Consider the following 23,567-nt stretch of genomic DNA (forward strand, 5'->3'; position numbering starts at 1 on the left):
TCTCCCTTCTCTTCCCACTGCTCCTGGCATCAGTGCTCTGCCATCAAGAGACATGAAGGTGCCAAGCAGCCACCCAGATTCTTACCTCCCCTGAAGACCCCTGGCAGGAGTGAATTAACAGCCTGACACCTCACAACTCTTTGTTCTGTGTGGCAGAGGGCACACATTTCTCTTACTCACCTGCAGAAAACATCATGTTTGCCAGTCCACCTCATTAGGAGGGAGGGGCATCACTCCCTTTACTCAGTCCTGAACAACAGGTAAACATTCAGAAACAAACCCAAGCTTTGCTGTGACCAGTCACTTCTTTCTCTCTACAAAAAAAAAGTGTCCCTAACAGTGGTTTTAGCCTCAAAATTGGTAATATTTTCATGTGCTTTTCTTTTTAATGTAAGTTCCAACATGACATAAGTCAAACACTGGATTCACTTCAGGGTGCACCTTAAATGCCTGCAACCTTTTTGTACACCAGCTGCAGCCTTTTACTTCTGTTCTCTGCCGGTGCTTTGTTTCTCTCTCCTGTACACTGATGGAAAAAGGCCCCTAGGTCATTGTTAAATGAGCCCCAGGTGGAAGGGGGAGTGGACAGGCAGCAGCTGCCTGCCATAAAGAGGGAGAGACCAAAGCTGGGTCAGTTGCTTGCTGGGCTGTAAGCAGCAAGCATGGACTGTAGTTTTGGGGGCCTTTAATGGGGTAGGACTAGTGCAGTTTCTGAGGGCTTGCTTTGCTTCATTGTGGGGGGGTTTCCCCTACTCTAGCACGCTCTCCAAGTCAAGATAGTTCTGAGAGCCTTGGATAAGGAGAGTGAGGAGCATCTATAGGCTTTAGATGCTCATGAGAATTGGACAGGCCTTTTTAGATGGAAGCTGAAAAGGGCTTCAGTGCTCCTGAAAGCTTTCTGAAACTCTAGGCTGAACTCTGTGTGCTAGCTTGTGACAGGTCTGTGAGCTCAATTCTGTTGTGTGTTCTGTGGCTTTGAAGTGCTTACCTCATAATAATTAAGCTTCTGTTTTGTTGTTTGTCTGTGTGTAGCTATTAAGCCTTCTGCCATTTCCTTTTGCTCACAAACTGGGTTTATCCCTGGTTTGGCTGGCATCAGGCTGAGCTTAGTGTGCTAGTTAGCTGTGGAAATGCAGGAGCATGAGATGTGTTCTGTGTGGTTTTGAACATGAACTGTGTCTAGTTCTGGGCTGCTCAATTCAAGAGAGAAATTGAAGTGCTGGCACATGCCCAGAGAAGGGCACCAAGGCTGGGGAGGGGTCTGGAGCACAGCCCTGTGAGGAGAGGCTGAGGGAGCTGGGGGGGTGCAGCCTGCAGCAGAGGAGGCTCAGGGCAGAGCTCATTGCTGCCTGCAGCTGCCTGCAGGGAGGCTGTAGCCAGGTGGGGTTGGGCTCTGCTGCCAGGCACCCAGCAACAGAACAAGGGGACACAGTCTCAAGCTGTGCCAGGGGAGGTCTAGGCTGGATGCTAGGAGGAAGTTGTTGGCAGAGAGAGTGATTGGCATTGGAATGGGCTGCCCAGGGAGGTGGTGGAGTGGCTGTGGCTGGAGGTGCTGAAGCCAAGCCTGGCTGGGGCACTTAGTGCCATGGTCTGGTTGGTTGGGCAGGGCTGGGTGCTAGGTTGGGCTGGCTGAGCCTGGAGGTCTTTTCCAACCTGGTCAATTCTAAGGACTTATGTTTAAGGATTTTGTCCTTTTGGTTTTTTTTCTGTTGTTGTTACTAATGAATGAGTTTAAGGCCAGGAAGCCTGATGAAATACTTAATTTGTTACATTAGACACTAGTATTCTTAAGTGTGTTATAAAGCACAAACCCTGACCTGTTTGTTGTGATTTCAAACCTGCCAGCACCAAGCAGCACTGCTTCCATGAAATAGCAGACTTCTGGTCACCTGGAGTGTGCTGCTCAAGTTTATTGACTGATTGTTTTTGAGGCCCTTTGCTCAGGGCTGATTGTCCTGAGTGCTATTTATATCCCTGTGTGTGTGCAGTGCTTGGTCCTGTGGCTCTGGGTTATAAGTACTGAGAAATGCATATAGAAGGTTGCTTAGCAAGGGAAGGATGTGGGCCTGACAGAGCAGGTTCAGTGGAGGGCCATGAAATTGATCAAGGGGCTGGAGCACCTCTAAGAGGACAGGCTGGGGGAGTTGAGGTTCTTCAGCTGGAGGAGAGAAGGCTCCAGGGAGGCCTAATAGAGGCTTGCCAGTACCTGAAGGGGCTACAAGCAGGCTGCAGAGGGACTGTTTGCAAAAGCCTGCAGGGATAGGATGAGGGCAATGGTTTTTAAATGAGAGCAGAGCAGATTGAGGTTGGATGTGAGGAACAACCTCTGCACTATGAGGGTGCTGGAACACTGCAACAGGCTGCCCAGGGAGGTGGTTGAGGCCTCACCCCTGGAGATGTTCAAGTTCAGGCTGGACAAGGCTCTGAGTAACCTGCTCTAGTGAAGGGTGTCCCTGCTGGCTGCAGGGGAGGTGGACTGGATGACCTTTAGAGGTCATTTCTAACACGAAGTCCATGAAAGAGAAGTAGAATCTTTGACTGTTTTCTGCCTTCTTTCCAGCACAAAGGGCAATGGTGGAAGCTGAGGCAGAGGAAGTTCCATTTAAACTTAAGGAGGATTTTTTTCCCTGTGAGGGTGACAGAACCCTGGAACAGGTTGTCCAGGGGGGTTGTGCAGCCTCCCTCTCTGGAGATATTCAAGACCTGCCTGGCTGTGTTCCTGTGTGATCTGGTCTGGATGATCCTGCTCTGGCAGGGGGGTTGGACTGGATGAGCTTTGGAGGTCCTTTCCAGCCCTGACATTCTGTGATTCTGTGCCACTGTCTTCAAAGAGATGAGGTGTTACTGGGCTGCAAGAGGAGCATCTGCTGTGACTAGGTCACAGTGTTACAACTGGCTAATCCTGATCTTTGTCATCTCTTTCAGTGTTTGAAAGCAATTGGAAATGAATACTGCCTCATCTTCAGAGAGTGGCTCGTACTCCACGAGCCACCCCAGGCCCTTCTTCTATGCACAGCCAACAGCACAGCAGCCTTTCCCAAATCCATGGTACCTCAGTCATGCATACAGCCCCTACTATGTGCCTGCTCCAGGTAAGCTCCACGACAGCTGCCTGTGGTAGCTCTGGTTACTAAGAAGAAATAACTGTTAAATGTTATGTATTAACAAGTTCCTTGTGAGTTTAGGGCAGGATTAATTTGCTGTGAAGTGTTAGTTAAATGTTTAGCTTCTATGCTAGGAAGCACTTGTTTTTAGAGAATAGAAACTTCTGAGGAGGGGCTGAAGGACCTGGGGCTGCTTAGCCTGGAGAAGAGAAGACTGAGAGGGGATTGAATCAATGTTTATAACTATGTAAGGGCTGGGGGTTGGGGAGTGGGGGGGACAGGCTCTGCTCACTGCTCCCTGGGACAGGACAAGGAGCAATGGATGGAAGCTGCAGCACAGGAGGTTCCAGCTCAACACAAGGGGGAACTTGTTGACTGGAAGGGTCCCAGAGCTCTGGCACAGGCTGCCCAGAGAGGTTGTGAAGTCTCCTTCTCTGGAGCCTTTCAAGGCCTGTCCTGTGTTCCCTGAGCTAGATTGTGTGGTCCTGCTCTGACAGGGGGGGGTTGTACTCCGTCTCTTTGGGTGCCTTCCAATCCCTGACATCCTGTGAGCCTGTGAACTATGTCAAGTATTAAGGAATGGTTATGGTACAGATAGATAGCTCCACAATGTAGCACAATGTGTGTGTGTGTTTATGAGTTCCATACATCCACAAGCATGTGATGGGTATGGATAAATACAAACTTCCAGACCAGCTGACTTATGTCTTGAGTTGTCTGCTTCGAAGACAAAGCTATTGCATAATCACTGAACTAGTAAACAGTACAGAAAGCAAGTTGTTGTGTGTTCCAAGGCACAAACCCAAGCTCTGGGTCAAGTTTTGTTAAGGAATAGTTTACCTGGACAGCTGCATGCTCTGGATTGCTGCACCAGATTTGCTTCTAAGCATTTAGATGCCTGGGGAGGTGGTAGAGTCACCATCCCTGGAGGTGTTTAAAAGGAGGCTGGATGAGGCACTTAATGCCAGGGGTTAGTTAATTAGAAGGGTGAGGTAATAAGTTGGACTCAATGATCTCAGAAGTCTTTTCCAACCTGGTTAATTCTGTGGCTCTGTAATGCAGAGTTTAAGAATCATAAAATGGTTTAGGTTGGAAGAGACCTCAAAGCTCAGGCAGTTCCAACCCCCTGCCATAGGCAGGGACACCTCCCTCTAGAATAGGTCACTCAAGGCCTCATCCAATCTGGCCTTGAACACCTCCAGGGAGGTTGCAGAGCACAGAATCACAGAATGTGATCAAAGATCACATTGGGTGATTCTGTGCTCCACAACCTCCCTGGGCAACCTGTGCCAGTGTCTCACCACCCTCACTGCAAAGAACCCTTTCATAACATCCAGTTTCAGTCTCCCCTCTGCCAGTTTAAACCCATTCCTTCTTGTCTTGTCATTACCAGACCTTGTCAATAGTCCCTCCCCAGCCTTCCTGTAGGTCCCCTTCAGATACTGCAAGGCCACTCCAAGGTCTTCCCGAAGCCTTCTCTTCTCCAGGCTGCAGAGCCCCAACTCTCTCAGCCTGTCCTCAGAGCAGAGCTGCTGCAGCCCTCTGAGCATCTGGGTGGCACTCTCTGCTTACCTATGTGTCTGATCTTGCAGCTGTCCCATGTCTACAAGAAAATGTTAACCAAAATGGTTTGGATGAAGAAGAAATGTGAGTTCTTGCTTACCTTTGCTCTTTCCTCCCCAATGCTTAGGCTACCGAAGTGGAAGCCCCTATTTTCCCTTTTATCCCGTTGCGCTCCACGAGTACCCTGGCTATATCGTTCCACAGCATCCAGTGCATGCAAGAGTTAACAGAAGGCCTTATTTTAATGGTCCCCCACCTTCCCCTGTGTTTTATCATGCCACAAGATTTAGACACTATAGTACCTCTGGGAAAAAGATGGAGACAAAAGAAACACAGACTGATCCTAGACAGCCTGAAAGCAAGCCGAGAAAGCATCAGGATACCCGTGCGGAAACGAAAGGCTGTGATGCAGGAAACGTGGCCTGTGCTTCTTCTGGTATAGGTACAGAGACTGAGAGTGCCTCAACAAATCAAGATTCATCTGGATCTTCCATTGTGGTAGACAGAGAATTTCCTAACAAGAGCCCTTCCAGCTCTACCCAGTATAGAAATCTTCCTACTGGAAGCTATGCCTTTGAGAAGGAGGAGGTGAGAATAGAGTATGGGAATGGCTCTCCTGCTATTCAGCTGTGGAAGACCTTTAAAGAAACTATCCCCTTGTATGATGTGGCAAGTGGCAAAGCAGTTCCAGAGAATGTAGTGCAGCGTGACTTATTTTCTGTTAGCTCCTGTGAAGGGATGATCTATGGCCCCCGTGATGGGGAGAAGATGGTGCCAGCAGCTTCCTCAGATGAGAAAAAACCTGTTCTCCCCTCCAAACAGGCTGCCGAAACCACCCAGGAGAAAGAGGTCCTGAACAGTGAAGTGAAGCTGGGTGCAGAACAGCAGGTGAACACAAGTCAACAGGCAAAATGCCCCCGGGGTGAAACCATGGCAGTGCCCGTGGCAGAGCTGGCAAGGTCTGCCAGCACAGAGCAGCCAGTAGTGAGACAGGATGTGGCAGCAGCCAAGAAATCAGGCTCGAAGAAATCCACAGGTTCAAAACCTCCTTTGGAGGAGCCCAGCTTGGTTCAACAAGCAGGACTGCTTCCCTCTAGTATGGAGATAACAGATGAGTTGAGTTTTCAGCAGGAAAAGCTGAACCTAAGCCACAGTGCTGCCAGTGAAAGCCAAACAGATAAGAGTGTGTGGTGTGAGGAGTCCCTGAGGTATGTTCCCTCTGACAGCTGGCTGGCGCGCCTGGACAGCATGGATGCTACCTACAGCTACGACCTTTGTTTGCCACAAAGGAAACCTCCCAGTGTCCTCAGTCTGTCTTCTGATGATATGTCTTCCAGAGAGGAAGGCTCATCCACTGATAATGCTGCAGTGACTTATTTTGTCCCTGACTATGTGCTTCAGAAAAGCATGTACACTTTCCAGGAAGGTACAGAGGGCTTGAAGAAAGAAAAAGTTACAAGTGGTGGCTTCCTTAATGAAGATGAAGTAGTAGAGAAGGAGCAGATGAGCAACCTGAATGACCAAGACTCCAAAAACTCTTCAACCCTGAAGACTAAGGAGGCTTCCAGCAGAGGTAGGAAGCTGGGAGCCCTTCCTAGATCTTCTAGTCAGAAAGAAATCTTTTCTCTCAAGAGCAAAGCACCTAAGAGGTTGCCAGAAGTTGAGGACCCTGAAGAATATTCTGCAAGGGAAGAAGAGGAGGAGGAAAGTGAAGAGGAGGAAGATGATGACGTGGATGAAATTGAGTTTTTCTTTCAAGAACCCACCCCATATGGAATCTTGACACCCAGTAAAGGCAGTTTCTACCCAGTTGGCCAGAGAGTGCTTTGGAAACCACCTAAAAATGTTGTCCCAGCTCAGTTTATTGGCTGGCCTGCTCAAGAGAAAATAAGCAGGGTTGGACTTGGTGAAAACATTGGTGCAGCTTCCAAAGCAAAGGAGAAAGTCCCGGATGAAGCTGCCTGCAGTGACTATGGGTGTTACGGGAGGAAGAGGCCCATGGCAAGAAGAGAGGCAGCTGACCACCAGCGGGCGCTCCGCAAGTTCTTGGGAGGTAAGCAGATGGCAGAAACCCTGCAGCTGCAAATGGTAGTTTCAACCGGTGGGGAGGTTAGAGATTGCTGCAGCTTCAGGCTTGACTTAAGGGCTAGAAGTACTCCAGATTATTTTTTGAGGCAGAGGAGGCTTGCTGCAAGTTCTTACCTCTTGCATGCAGCTTCTGCATCTTCACAACCAGCAGGGGATTTTGCAGCAAGTCTCCTTTTGAGCTTTGCTTTTCTCATGTTAGTGGAGGTTTAGTCATTGGAAAAACTCAAGGGAATTTGAACTACACATTTACCATTGTTCAATAACAGCTTGGAAACTCAGCCTTTAAACTTAGGCTCTCTGTCCCATCACAGACCTGTGCTGGATGGGTTAGATGGGGTTAAGTTCACTGTGGTCATACCCTGTTTGACTTCTCTCTTCCTGGAGAACAGGAGTCAAACCATTATGTCTTGCTTGGGGTTCTTTTATTGCTGCTGCTCTTAGCACCAAAAGCTTTGCTGTGTTCTTGTAAAAGCAGTGTGAAGCTGCATTAAAATCTGAACCAGAGAAGGTTTTCTTTTCATAAAGGTGGATACTGGTAGCAATTGGATTCATCTGGACTGGGACTAAGCAGAGTTAGCAGCAGCCAGGGTTCCTAGCTGGGTGGGTAAGTGGCTGCGGTGTAGTAGTTTTGTATTAGGAAAAGCATCTCTAACAGGGTGATTTAATAACAGGCTTAGTGTTCTCCACCTTCCTCTCTACAAAATCTGTGGATTTGGAGCACTTCAATTTGCCAAATGTGGTCTCCAAACACCTGATTTTACTGCAATAGGCTCTTACCATTAGCTTCAGGAGGTAGCTTTGCACTCTGACTTGTCACTCAAGCAGTATATTAACGTTGGCAATACTAAATTCTGACCTTGCATCAACTGTTTGTTTATTAGGAAGGCTGTTAAGGGAGAGCATGGGGATATGGCCTGAAGAGTACTGGATCACAAGTGGTGCTAAACCCAAATTTACCAGCCAAGTATATAGCAGTGTCTCCGCTCCAGCCAAGAGCAAAGAACAAGGTAGAACTCATTTCCTCTATTTCAGTTCTAAAAGAGCATTCAAAAAAAGGCTACAAGCAGCAAGCACCTATTGGGATAAGATGTGGGGGTAATTATTGTTGCTCTGATACCCATGAAGTGATGCTGCAGTGCACTGAGGCTGTTTGGCCTTTTGTTATTGTCTGTATCATGGCCTGTGTAGTTACAAGAGGCCCCCACGTTCAGTGTGAGTGAGCAAGAACTGATTTGAGTGCAGCTCATGACAATGGATGCCGTAAAAGTGCTAGTAAAACTATGTCCTTTCCAAAATGCTTCATTTTAGGACTGGTTTCTTCAAATGAATTTGAAGAGCCCTGCAATTTAAGGGAGTTTGGCTAACCCAGATGTGTTGCTACAGCAGTACTAGCATGTGCTAAGCTTAACTTCTTGAACTGTGTACCTATAGTGCATAACTTAGCAGGTCTGAAGAGCTGATGTTTTCATTTATTTGTGAGGCAATGGCTGAGTTGGGTCACTTGGGCAGCATCCATTCATCTTCTACACTTGAAAAGTGACCTGAAAGCAGAATTACTCAGCTCCCACTGGGTTGGGGTTTTGCCACATGAACACCTGTCCAAGTTCTGACCCAAACACAGTGCATCCAGAATTATGCTTAGGTAGTGACTAAAAGCAGACATGAGAAGGTTGCTTGATACATGCAGTGTCACTTACATGCCAAATGTAGTGGTAGATGAAAAGGGAGAAGAGGATCACTACAGACCAGTTAGGCTAAGTTGAGCTTAAACTGGCTCTAAGACTATGCTTTGCAGAAATAACATCAACTAAATCTTATCTTTTTTAGGGTGCCCACCTCTGGTTAAACCAAAGAAGAAAAGAATAGGCAAATCACTTTCAAAATGCAGAGACACAAGACATGAGGTGGAAGAAGTGTGGGAGATGCCTAGAAGCGTACGCAAAGGTTGGTGTGCATTGACAGCTGCGAAAAGAAACCACTGGTGCAGGCATCTCTTCACTCCTGCCTGGGAGTTGTTGTTCTTGGTTTTCACTGCAGGGAAACAACAGCAAATGCTCAGGATGCAGACAAGATGAGGAAGGAGCAAGCCAGGCTTGAAGTTGTTACTTGGCTGTGAATGCTGGTGTAGCTTTCAGTTAGGTTCCTTCGCCTTTGCAGAAGAAGGGAACCAACCAAAACAGAGATCCACCAAATTGATTTTAGTGTGGTTTCTCTTCAGACTGTTCTAGCTTGAAGAAGATATTGGCTGATGTCTCGCTTTGCAGTGTATCTTTGTCTTCAAGCTGCTGGTCTGTGTCAGCCATAATGCTGTGATAGGACACAAATGCATGGAGATAATTCTTAACAGCTCCAACCTCTTGGTGTAGGAACTTCATGGTACAGTGGAGGGGAAAATCCCATGCTTTTGAGCAGTGGAGGGTCTGATAAGGTTATACCTTGACAAGGGTTAGTACATGCAGGAAACTACCTGAAAGGTCAAAGTTCCTTCTGGAGAAGAACAGTCTGGCATAGTAAAGCTAACCTGGAGCTTCTTTCTGTTAATTAAAGACCATCTCTCTCCTGTACATTAAACAGGATTGCAATTCTATGTGTTTGCAAGGCAGGAAACAAGCTTGGGCTAAAGCATCTTAGTCAAAGTTGGTGTCAGGCCTTAAGTCAGATAGTTTGAACACCAGTGTGAAACCTTGAGTTGCTCACATTTTTTAGTGTAAGCATCCAAGGAACTTGCATCCCTCCCAAGTACTTCTTTTATATTTGCCCCTGAAGTACTTGCTGCTGCTTGCATGTGTTCAGGAATGCAGTGACAACGGCACACTGAAAAGGTTTAGAGTTTCATATGGAGCTCTTATCTGCTGTGCTAGGATATTCTGAAATCCAACAACATTGCTGCAGGATTCATAATTCCTGGGAAGCTGAGTGTAAAGCTCTAACAACCACCAGTGTCTTGTCCTGCCACAGGAAGAGGCAATCGTTGATGCTTGTTTTCAAAAGCACATTGACAGACATAGTTTGGAGGGAGAATGCTTACGCTAATCTTTTCCTGTTTCCTCCTTCAGGGCATGGAGCAAGAAAGTCTCTCTCTAAGAGAAGATAACTGCAAATGCTGGGGCAGGAGTGGGATCAAGAGTCTTGGAGGTTTGCATAAACCCAGAGCTTGGTTGTCGTCTCTTCTATGATTTGTACAAGTTGCTGTGCACTCCTCAAGGGTAAGAAGTAGCACTGTAGAGACTGAGGACACTGTTCAAATGGCATGAAGTATTTAACACTCAAGTCACCTTTTTACAGCTAGCACATCCACTATTTAAGTAATAAATTTCATAGAAGTGCATTTTGGGGCTCCTTGTGTTCCATCTGTGATTCCCTGAGCTTATATGTGACTTCTGGGATCACACAGCCAGTCCTGCTGCCTATCTTGTCACCACCTCGCAGTTAAAAGGGGAGAGTGGTGGGAATGGCTAATACTTTACAGCTACTCCTGAGGTCATACTGGTCAGCCTGTCAGTGTTCTGGCACTAGTTGGTGTCCTTGCTGCCCTGATGTAAGCAGCAATTCAGAGCCTGATGATGCCAGCTCCCAGGATGAGGAAGGAGCAGCAGTAGAAGTTTAGGCAGCTTTGCCTGAACACAAATGCTGTTTACAACTAATTGCTTAGAGTTCTGAGCTGTAGCAAGAGCAGCATGGCCAGCAGGGCAAGAGAGGGGGTTCTGCCCCTTTGCTCTCCTGAGACCCTCCCTACCTGGAGTAGTGGGCAGTTCTGGAGCCCCCAACACAAGGACATGGAACTGTTGGAGCCAATCCAGAGGAGGCCACCAAGATGCTGAGAGGGCTGCAGCAGCTCTGCTATGAGGACAGGCTGAGAGAGTTGGGGCTCTGCAGCCTGGAGAAGAGAAAGCTTCAGGGAGACCTTCTTGTGGCCTTCCAGTATCTGAAGGGGGCTACAGGAGGGCTGGGGAGGGACTATTGACAAGGTCTGGTAATGACAGGAGGAGGAATGGGTTTGAACTGGCAGAGGGGAAACTGAAACTGGATGTTAGGATGAAGTTGTTTGCAGTGAGGGTGGTGAGACACTGGCACAGGCTGCCCAGGGAGGTTGTGGAGCACAGAAGCACCCAACGTGGTGAATACCCTGGAGGTATTCAAGGCCAGACTGGATGAGGCCTTGAGTGATCTGTTCTAGAGGGAGGTGTCCCTGCCTATGGCAGGGGGTTGGAACTGGATGATCTTTGAGGTCCCTTCCAACCTAAAGCATTCCATGATTCTATCTTGCAGGGTACCCATGCTATGTATGCACACCAATTCTTGAAGTGCCTGGCATGAATGTGTTGGTGTTTCAGAGAGACCTCATGGCTAATGCTGTATGTTGTGTACTCTGCTCTGACAGTAACAGTCCTGTGACCTTAGAACCAGACTCCTGCTTGGCTTTTTCTCCACTCAGCAGTGTGGATGATCTATAGAGTGCATCTCCAGTCACCTGTCTTACAACTCTGTGTAATGTTCCAGAGGGTAAAATGACCATGCTTCAGAAAGCTTAGGCATTTCTGAAGGCTGTAAATGTGAAGTCCAGGCACTTCTTACTCTGCCAGGTAACTAGGTACAGTGATATTTGAGATGTGATCTGTTACAGGAGAATATGCATGTCAGCTTTGGCTACCACTACAGTTAGACTGCCCAGTGATGAGTAACTGCTGTGCTGGCAGCGTGGAGCTGTCACTGGAGCAGCACTCCACTGCCTTGTAAGTTTTCACAGGCTTCCTGCAGTATCTACTGAGGAGCAGCTGAGGAAGCTATTTGCTGCTTGGCACACCAGTAACAAACCCTAGACTGCCATGCTGGGAGCTTTGTTTGGACAGACTGACTGTCTGAAGCTGGACTTGTGAATCCTTATTTGCAGCTAACTAAAACATCTGTTTGAAAATGGCTGTGGTAGAATTGCTGGGCTGGAGCCAGTGAGGGGTCTTGTCTTGCCAAGTTTTAGTTCTGCAGTTGACTTTTCAGTTTGATAGCACCTGGATGGCATGAAGATTTCATTTTTACAAGGTCCTGCTTTTTGCATTATGTTGGGAAAGATCAGGTACAGATATTTCCATGAAGTAGAACAATGGAATCATAGTCAGGGTTGGAAGGGAGCACAAGGATCATTCAGTTCCAACCCCCCTGCCATGGGCAGGGACACCTCACACTAGATCAGGCTGGCCAGAGCCTCATCCAACCTGGCCTTAAACACCTCCAGGGATGGGGCCTCAACCACCTCCCTGGGCAACAGGATGCAGGGGCTTATGCCAAAATCCCCACCCAATGCATGCTAACTGTAGGTGTACCAAGGGGAAAGAAATTGACTCTCCTTAGAGAGTCTTCAGATTTTCCTGACTGACTCCCTGCCATCAGCCAACAAGACTCCAATTCTTCCTGCTGGAAGCTATGCCTTTAGGGAGGAGGAAGTGAGAATAGACTATGGGAATGGCTCTCCTGCTGTTCAGATGTGGAAGTCCTTTAAAGAAACTATGCCTTTCTATGATGTGGCAAACCAGTCCCAGAGAAGAGAGTGCAGTGTGACTTATGTTCTCTTAGCTCCTGTGAAGGGATAATCTATGGCCCGTGTGAAGGGGAGAAGATGGTGCCAGCACACCAGCTCTCCTCAGGCAGCTTCAGCTGATAGAAAGCTGCCTCTCAACAGGAAGATCCATGTGCTGCTGCTATGGGCAACCAGCAGCAGTCACCTGTAAATCCCAGCTCCAGAGTTGCTAGACAATACTGGAGGGCAGAATAACTTGCCCCAAGAGCTCTGGGAATAAGATCAAGACTCTTCTTGCTGCTGGGCCTTGATGACTTTGGTCTTGCCCAGAACACACTGAGGAGCAAGGGGTGAGGGTTTCTTGTCACTAAATGACTCTTACAACATGTAGGAGGGAGAAAACACGGTTTAATATATCCTTCACACTGTTCTCTTTTTCCAAAGCTCTCAGAAGAAAAAAGACAGAACAAATGTCTGCATTTTAATCATTTCTCAGTTTCACTTTTACTGCTGTTTAGAGCTTTTCTGGTTGGGTTTTTTCCCTCAGTGTAAGCACAGAGGCTAATTTCTCTGTAAGTCTGTCTTAGCCTTTTCAAAGCAAATCTCTTTTTCCTTTTGCAGAGTACCAATACAAAGCATGTGGGTCCTCAAATCACAGCTTTGTACTTTGAGGACTCAAAAAGATGCTTTGACAGAGCTAAATGTGGCCAGTCAAAAGGTCAATTAAGTACATAACCACCCCTACTTCCTGTTTGCACATTCTTTGCTCCTGCTCCGTGGCTTCCATGCATATTGAAATGCCATCCTGAACATCTTACACATTTACAGTTGTGTGGGATGACTCACAAAATACTGCTCCATAAAATAAGTCTAGGAAGCAGAACATTAAAATTGGAATTGATCTTCCTTTCTAAAAGGAAAAATTCCTCAAATGTATCAAAACAACTGATCCTGAAGTGGAGCTGGAAATCAGTGCTTGTCACTTCTAACACAAACCCTGCCTTTTAAATGACTAAAGCCACTTCCTTTACAGTGAGGTTGAACATCTGACACTTGGTTCCCACTCCTATGGGCTGGAGAATGCTTTAGGTGTTGCAGATGAATACAGGTGAATGGTGATGATGTGAGATTTTGCTATGCACAAAAAACCCACCCCATCCTGCTGACACTGCAATTTTGTCTTAAGGTCAAGCCCTTGATTAACTTTTTCCTCCTTCAGCTCTGCTCTCATTTCCCTTGCTGCCAGCACTAAGCCCAGTAGACTGAACTTCAGCATGCAGGCAGGGTGCAGAGAAAGAAACAACCTGCTCATTATAAGCAGTAAGAGAACCCCCAGTGCTCTGCGCCGTGCAAACTGCTGTTCCAGCACAAGGAGGCTTTGTATAGAATTAAATCACTTCAAGGAGAAAAGACACTTGAAGAGAGAGCCTGCCAGTGCTGCAGACTGGTTGGCAGCCCCTTGGTAGTCAGGGCTTGCTGCTGAGCCACGCGTGGCAATGCAGCCAGGCCCAAGGTGACCGTGAGGGATGAGCCTGAGTGCAGGTTTCACAGTAGAGAGATCTGGTTCATGCCGCAGAGGGGACAGCCAGGGTGGGGTGCTGTATGTATCCAGCTGGATGGATGGAACTGAATTGAACAAAGCCCTTTCTGGTGCTTTCTTCCTGTTCTTTGGACCCTTCCTTGCAGTTTACAATAGAGGTCAATGAGCATGCAGCAGGTGACTGCTGTCAGTCAGATTCTGACTTCTCCTTACACTCAGATCATTTGTGCTTTTTCTTCTTTTTCTTCTTCTTTTCCTTCTTTTTCTTTTCTTTCTTTCTCTTCTTCTTTTTGTGTTTATCTCTACATTCTGAGGAGGTGGAGCTGCTGTCCTCATCTTCCTCATCACTGCTGTCGTCATCATCTGAGGTAGAGTCTTCCAGGAGCTGCTTCAGCTGTTGTATCCTGTGGTTGAAAAACATACATAAGGAACTTTTCTAGCACTCTTGTGGGTGTAATAACTTATTCTGGCCTTCATCTGTTTTCCTTCCTAGCTTGAAAAAGAGACGCTAAGGGGCAGGGGAACACCTTCTCCTTAGCTGAATTTCATTTCTCTTACAGCTTGTTTTTCAGTGAAATCTATCTTTGAGGTAAGCAGAAGGTTTGTTTTCAGGACTTTTCATCCCAAAGGCAGATCAGCTTCTATTTGAAAGTGAAAAGTGAAGCCAGAGCTAGCACCAGCTGGCCCTAAAGAGTTCTATGCTTATCCACACAAAGATGTTTGGACTAGAAACAAAACTGAAACAAACTCCTAGGTCTAAAACAATTGAACCCAAGTTCCTGAATATTATGGCATAAATGAATGACTGCCATGGCAACTGTTTTGGGACAAAAAAGAGGGGTTGAAAGGGACCTCAAAAGATCATCTAAGATTCTGTGTGGTAATAGAATTAAAAAGGTAGGAAATACTGTTGAGAGAGTGGAAATGCATGAGTCTCTACCAGCATGTGCCTCGTGAGGAAAGGCTGAGAGCCCTGGGGCTGGGTAGTCTGAAGAGGGGGTCTAATAAGTGTCCATAAATATCTAAGGGCTGGGGCTCAGGAAGGAAGGAACAGGAACAGCCTCTGCTCTCTTGCTCCCTGGGATAGGATAAGGAGCAATGGATGGAAATTACAGTACAGGAGGTTCCAGCTCAACACAAGGGGGAACTTCTTGACTGTAAGGGTCCCAGAGCCCTGGCACAGGCTGCCCAGAGAGGTTGTGGAGTCTCCTTCTGTGGAGCCTTTCCAGCCCTGTCTGGATGTGTTCCTGTGTGACCTGTGCTGGATTCCCTGATTCTGCTCTGTCAGGGGCATTGAACTGGAAGATTTCCAGAGGTCCCTTCCACTCCTAACATCCTGTGGTCCTGTGAACACCAAGAAACTGCCATTAAAAAGGCACTTCTGAGTTGGTATAAGGGTAGCTTCTAGCAAAACTTCATCTGTCTGTAAGCATCATGTTAATGAACACCAAACTGAGAATGCAGCTTACTAGAGCCCCACTTACCTCATCTCCTTTTCGTGCCGCTTGTTTTCCCTGATGATATCATACATTGGATCTTCATGTGCCTTTCAAAGTGGGAAATGGAAAATCCAAGATATTTATCACTGTTGTATTTCCTAACGAACCAAAGCAACCCCATGCAAGAGGCTTGCAACAAAAGAGATGGAAGGAGGCTTTTTAACCAAAGAGGAACTACACTTAGCAAGCTCCTAAGGCAGAACAGAGCCTTAACAGTTTTCATCTGGACCATTTAGGTTTTTAACTTTAGGTCAAAACCAATCTAGTCCCCCCCCAAAATGATGGAGTCTCCCCTTAGCTGTCTCCCTCTCCAGCCACAGTTAACTAAGAGAACCCCACACCATAGCAATTTCTAGACACAGGTGGAATACTGAAGTTGAAAATAATGACCTGTGCCCTTTAAGCATATTTTAACAACTTGGGCACAGACACACAAGGAATGTAAGGCAAATGGATAATGAAGTTGGAGCTGCCCTTGCAGTCATTATTGCTTCTTACATCAGTTGTTTTTAATTAAACAGGCACTGCAGCCAAAGCTAGTTGTGAAGGAAGGCAGCAAACAAACTTAAAATTGATATTTAAGGTGAGTTCCTGCCATGCACAATGCAGCAAAACAGACAGGGGGGATCGCTTCTGCTGGAAGACTAAACAAACAGGAGATGTCAGATGCTGGCCAGAAGTAGGAATTAATATGTCAGTAGCTAAAGGAATGCTCCATGCCAGGCCTTGGACATGCAGCAAGAAGTTGGTGCAAGAGAGAAGAAGCCTGAGGAAAAATGAAGAATAGAGGCAGTGAGGTCATGGGAGAGGGCTAAAAATACTCTGACAGCAGCAAACAATCAATATGAATCCAGAACCTGCTCAAGTGAGTCCAGATAATACTTTTTCAGGACAGAAATGAGGGCACAAGGCATAAAGCAATGAGAGCCTGAAACAGAGGCTTGCAGGGCAAGAGAAGGCAAAGAGATCAGGTAGAAAGAAGCTGTGGCCTCATGGAGCAAGAGCTCAGGCTTACAATGACTGAACTACAGATCCAAACAACAGGCTCCACGATGTGGCTGTTCACAGCCAGAGCAGAAGGCTTGAGGCAGCTGTAATTTGGGCAGCTCCAACTTGACTAAACATCTGCTGTTATGCTGACATTTGGATTGCAAAACCTGAACACAGTGCTTGAAACAGGTTCTGGAAGGTCTCCAATTTAAATGTCAAAATTAGGAGCTGTCCTCTCAAAAGAGCAGATTTTATACAAAGCAGCCAAACATCCAACCACAGCTGTAGCTTCTTCTTTCTCAGGAGCCTTTCAGCATCAATATTAAGACTACAGACAAAGTCCTCAATCATAGAATCAACCACTCTGGAAGAGACCTCCAAGATCATCCAGTCCAAGCTAACAATAAAGTATCATCTAACAGCCTTCACTTGACAGATGTGCAATCATCAGTATGAAAAACATACAATAATGCTACAGCACTTGTACTCACTACTCTGAACTGCTCCAATTTCTGATTGCCTTTAATAAAGAAGGGGCATTCTTTGTCTCCTGTTCTGTGTCCATAACGTTTACATCTCCAACCTGTAAGAGAAGCAGCAGCAGTGAATTGCACCTCAGAGCCAGACCAGAAGAAGAAAAGCAAACAATCCCACATATTCATGCAATGTACTTTCAAGGGATACAAGCCCTGTCTTGATATGGTTCACAGCACCACAGAATTGGCAGAGCTGGAAGGGACCTCAAGGATCATCCAGCTCCAACCCCCCTGCCATGGGCAGGGACACCTTACACTAGGTCAAGTTGCCCAGAGCCACATCCAGCCTGGCCTTATACCCCTCCAGGGATGAGGCATCCACCACCTCCATGCGCAACCTGTGCCGGTGTTTCACCACCCTCATGGTGAAGGACTTCTTCCTAATGTCTAATCTAAATCTCCTCTCTGCTAGCTTGGATCCATCTCCCCCCAAGTTCTGTCACTTCCTGACAACCCTAAAATAGTCCCTCCCCAGTTTTCCTGTAGCCCCCTTCAAACACTGAAAGGCCACAATAAGTTCTCCTCAGAGCCTTCTCTTCTCCAGACTGAACAACCCCAGCTGTCTCAGCCTGTCCTCATAGCAGAGCAGCTCCAGCCCTTTAATCATCCTCTTGGCCTTTCTCTGGACACACTCCAGCACTTCCAGATCTTTCCTGTCCCAGGGACTCCAGAACTGGACACAGTGCTCCAGGTGAGGTCTCACCAGAGCCGTGCAGAGGGAGGGAGTCACCTCCCTCACCCTGCTGCCCACACTTCTCTTGCTACATCCTAGGATCTGGTTGCTCTCTGGGCTGCAAGTGTCTCATCCCGCAGCACCCCCAAGTCCTTTTCTTCAGGGCTGCTCTCAAGCCAGTCACTGCCCAGCATAGTGGTGCTGGGATTGCCCTGACCCAGATGCAGGACCCTGCACTCGGTCTTTGTTGAACCTTATGAAAACACAAGGCTACTACAGCCTTTTACATCAGTATGGTGCCATGCCACCTGGCCCTTGGCATCTCCCCACCAGACATTCTGCCCTCCTCTGGAATAAACACATGGCTATAAGGAGGTTCCAGTGACACCTGGAATATTTTCAGCCTTACACTGCATGACTTTGACTTCTTTTCCCAAAGGCATCCAAAGCCCTTTTGTTGGGGCATGTGCCAGGAACTCTCGTGCACCTTCATTGCCTGGTACATCAGGTATGCAGTCTTCTGGCTTTGTTTCATTCTCCTATGGAGAAAAAGATAGGGACAATACAATCACTTTTCATTAGGCCATCACCTATTTCCCCTGTAATTCACTTTTCATGTAGTGCATACAGGATGCAAAACACCTGAGCCTTTTAACAGCATTAAATAACTTACTTTCCCCCTCCTCCTTGTATTTTCCAGTCTGAATCTTATTGCCATACTAATTTCATTCCTTCCCATTGATCTCTGTCATTCATTTAAATCAAGAATATAAACAAAAACCTTAAGAGAGACTTCTTTTTTTCCCCTCTTTCTGATGGCAATTGACAACAGCCTTTGCAAAACAGAGCAGCACCTTCTTTAGGTTAGAAGTGCTAGATGGTGGCTCAGGTATATAAATGTGCCAAAAGCCACGCTCATTATGCAAGTGTTTGAACACAAATATTGGAGCATTAAGCCACAGAGAAGGACCCTGAAAAGATGGCATTCAAATGGAAAATCTGCCTCATCACAAACAACTCTACTCATGCTATTTAAAGGGGTGTGTGTGTTAAGAGGTGATCCAAGAACTAGTCTGACTCTGGGCATGTCGTTCTGGATTCACCAAGTCAAACACATCAGCTTCTCATTGAGGAGCTCTGAGTTTCCCCACCAAAGCATCTCTTCAATTTATAAAGGCAATGCAGACACCCAAGGTAAAAGTCTGTGTGGAAATCACTCATCATGCTAAAAATGTACTGCAATGCATTTACCTACCTTAATTAACCCTGGGGGGGGTTTCTCATAGCTGAAAAGCAACAGAAAGATGTTACTCTGTAGTTTAGCTCAGGCAAGTAGAGAAAACATCAGTGGGATAGAGGATAGAATTAAACCTTCACCCCACATCCTCTCTTAAATTTTACTCAGTCACTAATCACCAACACCTAAGAGCAGAATATGGATGGAGAGCTGGATGCAAACAGACTGAGCCAGCACTTGTATCACCAGGCACTCCCCTCAGATCCAAATTCCTGTGGCAGAACTAACTTCATCTCACTGCCTTACAGGCAGGCAAGGTACATCTAAGGTTGGACTGGGTGATCCTCGAGGTCCCTTGCAACTTGGTATTCTGAGGCCAGGAATCCAATTCACCTTCAGTTACCTTAGGTGCACAGCTCCTTCCTCTTTTTCTGTAGCACCTCTCCTTCAAGAACACACCAACACACATCTCTTTACTCCAGCGCTGCTGAATCCTGGGCATGCTCAGCTGAACACGTTGTGAGGTGCTTGCTTTAACCTAGCTTTGCCAGCCAAACCTAGTGTACAATAATCATTGTGTGTCAAACCTAAAGACAGAAGCTCACTAAGTAACAGTGGATAGACAAGAATTGGTAAAAATAAAAGAAACCAAATAGCAAGGAGGTGCTAAACAGAGCACAGCAACTGGGAAAGAGCATCTGCTTAGGAGCTGAATGCCAAGACACTAGGAAATGGTCTTGGGAACATTAACTTTTCAAATGCTTCTTTAGTCCATCTAATAACAAACAGATTTTTACTCCCACCAAGGCAAAACTCAGATTCATAGAATCACAGAATCAGTCAGGGTTGGAAAGGACCACAAGGAGCAGCCAGTTCCAATCTCCTTGCCAGGGGCAGGGACACCCTACCCTAGAGCAGGCTGCCCACAGCATCATCTAACCTGGCCTTAAACACCTCCCTGGGCAGCCCAGACCAGGCTCTCACCACTCTCATGCTCAACAACTTCCTCCTCACCTCCAGCCTCACTCTCCCCACCTCCAGCTTTGCTCCATTCCCCCCCAGGCCTGTCACTCCCTGAGAGCCTAAAAGTCCCTCCCCAGATTTCTTGTACCCCCCTTCAGATACTGCAAGGCCACAAGAAGGTCCCCTGGGAGCCTCCTCTGCTCCAGCCTGCACAGCCCCAACTCTCTCAGTCTATGCTCACAGCAGAGCTGCTGCAGCCTCTGAGCATCCTCCTGGCCCTGCTCTGGACACTCTCCAGCACCTCCACAGCCCTCTTGTCCCAGGGTGCAGTACTCCAGGCGGGGTCTCAGCAGAGCGCAGTAGAGGGGCAGAATCACCTCCCTCGACCCTTATGACCTGTTTATTCCACGACACCCCTGCCAGTGCAAGAGCATAAACCCCCTTTTACAGGGGTATCGATGGAGTCACCCGGCAACTCTTAAACCTTTGTTGTTGGTGTTAGGTTGGTTGGGTTTTTGGTACCCCGCTCTAATGGAAACCGGCCGAACGACTACCGCTGCTCTGCTGCCAATCCCAGACTTCCAGCAGCCTGGAAAAACACCTCTTTTTTCCCAAAGGGTCGCTCCGGGCAGCAAACAGCAGCGCGGGCGGCGCCGCCGGGAGCACGGCGCTGCTAGAGCGAGGCACAGGTCCGCCTACAGCCCGGCGGGGGCCGTGCTCCTGACAGGGGACGGAGCTGCAGCAGCCGCTGCGGGAAGGCACCGGGCCCCTGCCTTCCGCGGCGCCCGCGGACTAACACCGAGTCAGCGCCGCCACAAAGCGGCTCCAGGCGCCGGCGTGGGCGGGCTCAGGGCAGCGCGGGGCCTCGGCACCCTCCGGCTCCCCCGGCAGGGGCGGGCAGCCCCGGGCGGCCTCCCTTCCTCCGCTCCTTACAAGGACTCCAGGTGCTGGAGCTTCTGGAGCTGCTGCGCCTCCTGCCTCTTCCGTTTCCTCTCATGCCGCTCCTGAGTCCTGCCGCCGCCGCCCGCGGGCTCCGCCTGGCTCTGAGGGCGCGCCCGGCTGCCCCTCGCCGCTCCCTGCGCTTCCTCCTCGTCCTCCTCCTGCCCCCTTCGCGCCCTGTGGGACATCGGCGCGGCGGGGCAGAGCCCCGGCCACCGGCGAGGCCGCGGCAACGCCTCCTTCCCGCCCTCCCCGCTGCGCCTTTCGGTTTGACTTCCCCTCCCGGGCGGGGCCTGCCTCCGGCGCCGCCGGCCTGGCCCGGCCCGGCAGGGAGCGCCGCCTCCGCCCGGCCCCGGGCCCCCCGGGCCGCCGGCCCTGCGCTTCCGCGGGCGCGGCCTTCCGCAGCGGCCAGCCCCGCTCAGCCTTCGGGCGCCCTGGGGGCGCCTGCTGCGCTGGCTCCGGGCGAACTGGAACGCTTTGGTGAGAGACGCTGGGTTACAGGCTGCGGAATGGCAACAATGGCGATGGCCGACATCTGTTCGACATCCTTGTCACGGACATGGACAGAGGAATCAGTGCAGCCTCAGCAAGTCTGCAGAGGGCACCAGGCTGTGTGGCACAGGAGACTTGCTAGAGGGCAGGGATGCATCCAGAGGGAGCTGGGCAGGCTGCAGAGCTGTGCCCAGGCTGACCTCATGACATTCAACAAGGCCAAGTGTAAGGTCCTGCACCTGGGTGGGTGCAATCCCAAGCACAGCTCCAGGCTGGGTGGGGAATGGCTGAGAGCAGCCCTGAGGAACAGGCCCTGGGGGTCTGGGTGATGAAAAGCTCCACAGGAGCCTGCAGGGTGAGTGCAGCCCAGACACAACCCTGAGCTGGGCTGCAGCAAGAGCAGTGTGGGCAGCAGGGCAAGGGAGGGGATTCTGCCCCTTGGCTCTGCTCTCCTCACACCCCACCTGCAGCCCTGGGTGCAGTTCTGCAGCCCCCAGCACAAGCAGGACATGGAAGTGTTGGAGCCAGTGCAGAGGAGGCCACCAAAGATGCTCAGAGGGCTGCAGCAGCTCTGCTCTGAGGACAGGCTGGGAGAGTTGGGGCTCTGCAGCCTGGAGAAGAGAAGGCTTTGAAGACACCTCATAAGTGAGTGGCCTTCCAGTATGTGAAGGGGGCTACAGGAGGGCTGGGGAGGGACTATTGACAAGGTCTTGTAATGACAGGACAAGGGGGAATGGATTTGAACTGGCAGAGGGGAGATTGAAACTGGTTGTTAGGAAGAAGCTCTTTGCAGTGAGGGTGGTGAGACACTGGCACAGGTTGCCCAGGGAGGCTGTGGCTGCTCTCTCCCTGGAGGTGTTCAAGGCCAGCTTGGATGAGGCCTTGCGCAACTTGTTCTGGTGGGAGGTGTCCCTAACTACGGCAGGGAGTTGGAACTGGATGAGCTTTGAGGTCCCTTCCACCCTAAAATATTCTATGATTCTATGCTCCTTGTGGTCCCTTCCAACCCTGACTGATTCTATGGCTTGGGGCTGTTCAGCCCAGAGGAGGCTCCCATGAGATCTCACTGAGGCCTTCCAGCACTTAGAGGGCCTCTGTCTGTAGGAAAGCTGGGGACAGAGTAGCAGGGCCTGTTGTGACAGGGCAAGGGGTGATGGTTTTAAACCAAAAGAGGAGTGATTTAGACTAGATAGAAGGAATAATTTATCTTTTCTTTATGCTTGAGGATGGTGAAACTCTGGCCCAGGCTGCCCAGAGCAGCCCCATTCCAGGTGAGGTTGGATGTGGCTCAGAGCAGTGTGAAGTAGTGGAGGATGCCCCTGCTCCCTGCAGGGGGGGGGTCAGACTAAACCTTTCAAAGTCCCTTTTAACCCAAATCATGCTGTCAATCTGTGGCTAGCCCCAGAGGAATACAGTAGTAGGTTGGCCAAAAAGAGTCCAGCATTTGTTCTTCCTTCTCCTTGCTTATATCCCCCCAGCACCAACATCCAGTGTACATGAGCCTCTTTGCCCCATTGCATCACATGAACCGAGGGTTTAATATGTGCTCCACACTCACTAGCAGGGGATTTGGAGTACTCTCTTTTAACCCTATTTCTGCTTTTGTGGGGGTAGGTGATTTAATGATTCCTGGGGCAGTTGCAGTGCCTGTACTAAAAGCATCCCAGTCATGTGCTGCATGTGGTAATTCCACCTACAGATAGCAGTGCAAGAACACAAACTGCATGGCTGTAGGTCAGGTGGTTCATTAGCTCTTGCTCTACCTGTAGCTCTTGTACTAGGTTATTATCCTGGTTTAGGAGGGACAGAATCCTAGATCAGCTGTGGTCTGCAGGCTATTAACAGTTTGGACAGCCAGGACAGCTGACCCAAGTTGGCTACAGGTGTATCCCATCCCATAAAGTAATGCTCAGTATAAAGGGGGAAGTTGGCTAAAGAGGGAGGCTCTTCCTACTCCTCCTTTTGTCTGTTAGTCCTTGGAGGGGCTTGTTTACCATTCTGCTCTGGAGGGTTACCTTCCTTTTTTGTGTGGCTACTGTACATCTGCTGGTTGATTCTATGAGGTATTACTTTGTATGCTTTGTGGTGGCATCAAGATTAGGTTTGCTGTTTCATTAGATACGTTTTAATTTCAGCCCCTGGGTGGCTTTTGTGTTTTCCCTATTCTCAGCTGGAGTGGGGTCATTGGTTGATAAAGCAACTGCTATAGTTTAGCCCTTGATAGGACTGAATATGGACAGTTATTAATTGCACCTGTGGTGCATTTAAGACCTTATATATCTGAGGACCATCCATTGCCCCTGACGCCCTCACACAAGTTGCTCTTTTGCAGCTCATGGCCATGCCTCAATCCTCAGACCTTTCTATTCATGAGATGTTTGAAGCTCTGTATCAACATCATCTGGGTAGCCTTAGGACTTCTGATTCTCCT

General features: G+C 48.7%; 2 protein-coding genes across 3 annotated transcripts; one reads left to right on the plus strand and one right to left on the minus strand.

Annotated features, from left to right (window-relative positions):
* Positions 1 to 651: 651 nt before the first annotated feature.
* On the plus strand, positions 652 to 10,083 carry LOC135189427 (uncharacterized). Of its 2 annotated transcripts, XM_064169788.1 has the most exons (6): positions 661 to 939; positions 2,926 to 3,092; positions 4,795 to 6,720; positions 7,637 to 7,762; positions 8,583 to 8,699; positions 9,812 to 10,083. In XM_064169788.1, the coding sequence occupies exons 2-6, from the start codon at positions 2,945 to 2,947 to the stop codon at positions 9,847 to 9,849; spliced, it is 2,355 nt and encodes a 784-aa protein (XP_064025858.1). In that variant the 5' UTR covers positions 661 to 939; positions 2,926 to 2,944; the 3' UTR covers positions 9,850 to 10,083. The 2 variants fall into 2 exon arrangements, with proteins under 2 accessions (XP_064025859.1, XP_064025858.1); XM_064169789.1 differs by lacking the exon at positions 7,637 to 7,762 and having other exon boundaries at positions 652 to 939.
* A 2,572-nt stretch (positions 10,084 to 12,655) lies between these two features.
* Positions 12,656 to 20,910, minus strand: RP9 (RP9 pre-mRNA splicing factor). Its single transcript, XM_064169757.1, has 6 exons — positions 20,639 to 20,910; positions 18,761 to 18,791; positions 17,915 to 18,044; positions 16,788 to 16,879; positions 15,292 to 15,353; positions 12,656 to 14,211 (listed from the first exon to the last, which is right to left on the minus strand). The coding sequence occupies exons 1-6, from the start codon at positions 20,830 to 20,832 to the stop codon at positions 14,028 to 14,030; spliced, it is 693 nt and encodes a 230-aa protein (XP_064025827.1). The 5' UTR covers positions 20,833 to 20,910; the 3' UTR covers positions 12,656 to 14,027.
* Positions 20,911 to 23,567: the final 2,657 nt, after the last annotated feature.

The sequence above is a fragment of the Pogoniulus pusillus genome, chromosome 32 (genome assembly GCF_015220805.1).
Source record: "Pogoniulus pusillus isolate bPogPus1 chromosome 32, bPogPus1.pri, whole genome shotgun sequence".
Lineage (NCBI taxonomy): Eukaryota > Metazoa > Chordata > Aves > Piciformes > Lybiidae > Pogoniulus > Pogoniulus pusillus.

Excerpts from the sequence above, each read along its gene's own strand:
- LOC135189427 (XM_064169788.1), top strand. The coding sequence starts at position 2,945 with ATGAATACTGCCTCATCTTCAGAGAGTGGCTCGTACTCCACGAGCCAC. Across the intron at positions 6,721-7,636 it reads GCTCCGCAAGTTCTTGGGAG|GAAGGCTGTTAAGGGAGAGC; the intron begins GTAAGCAGATGG and ends TTTGTTTATTAG. Across the intron at positions 8,700-9,811 it reads GCCTAGAAGCGTACGCAAAG|GGCATGGAGCAAGAAAGTCT; the intron begins GTTGGTGTGCAT and ends TTCCTCCTTCAG.
- RP9 (XM_064169757.1), bottom strand. The coding sequence starts at position 20,832 with ATGTCCCACAGGGCGCGAAGGGGGCAGGAGGAGGACGAGGAGGAAGCG. Across the intron at positions 15,354-16,787 it reads AATTGGAGCAGTTCAGAGTA|GCACATGAAGATCCAATGTA; the intron begins GTGAGTACAAGT and ends CCACTTTGAAAG. Across the intron at positions 14,212-15,291 it reads CGGCACGAAAAGGAGATGAG|GATACAACAGCTGAAGCAGC; the intron begins GTAAGTGGGGCT and ends TTTCAACCACAG.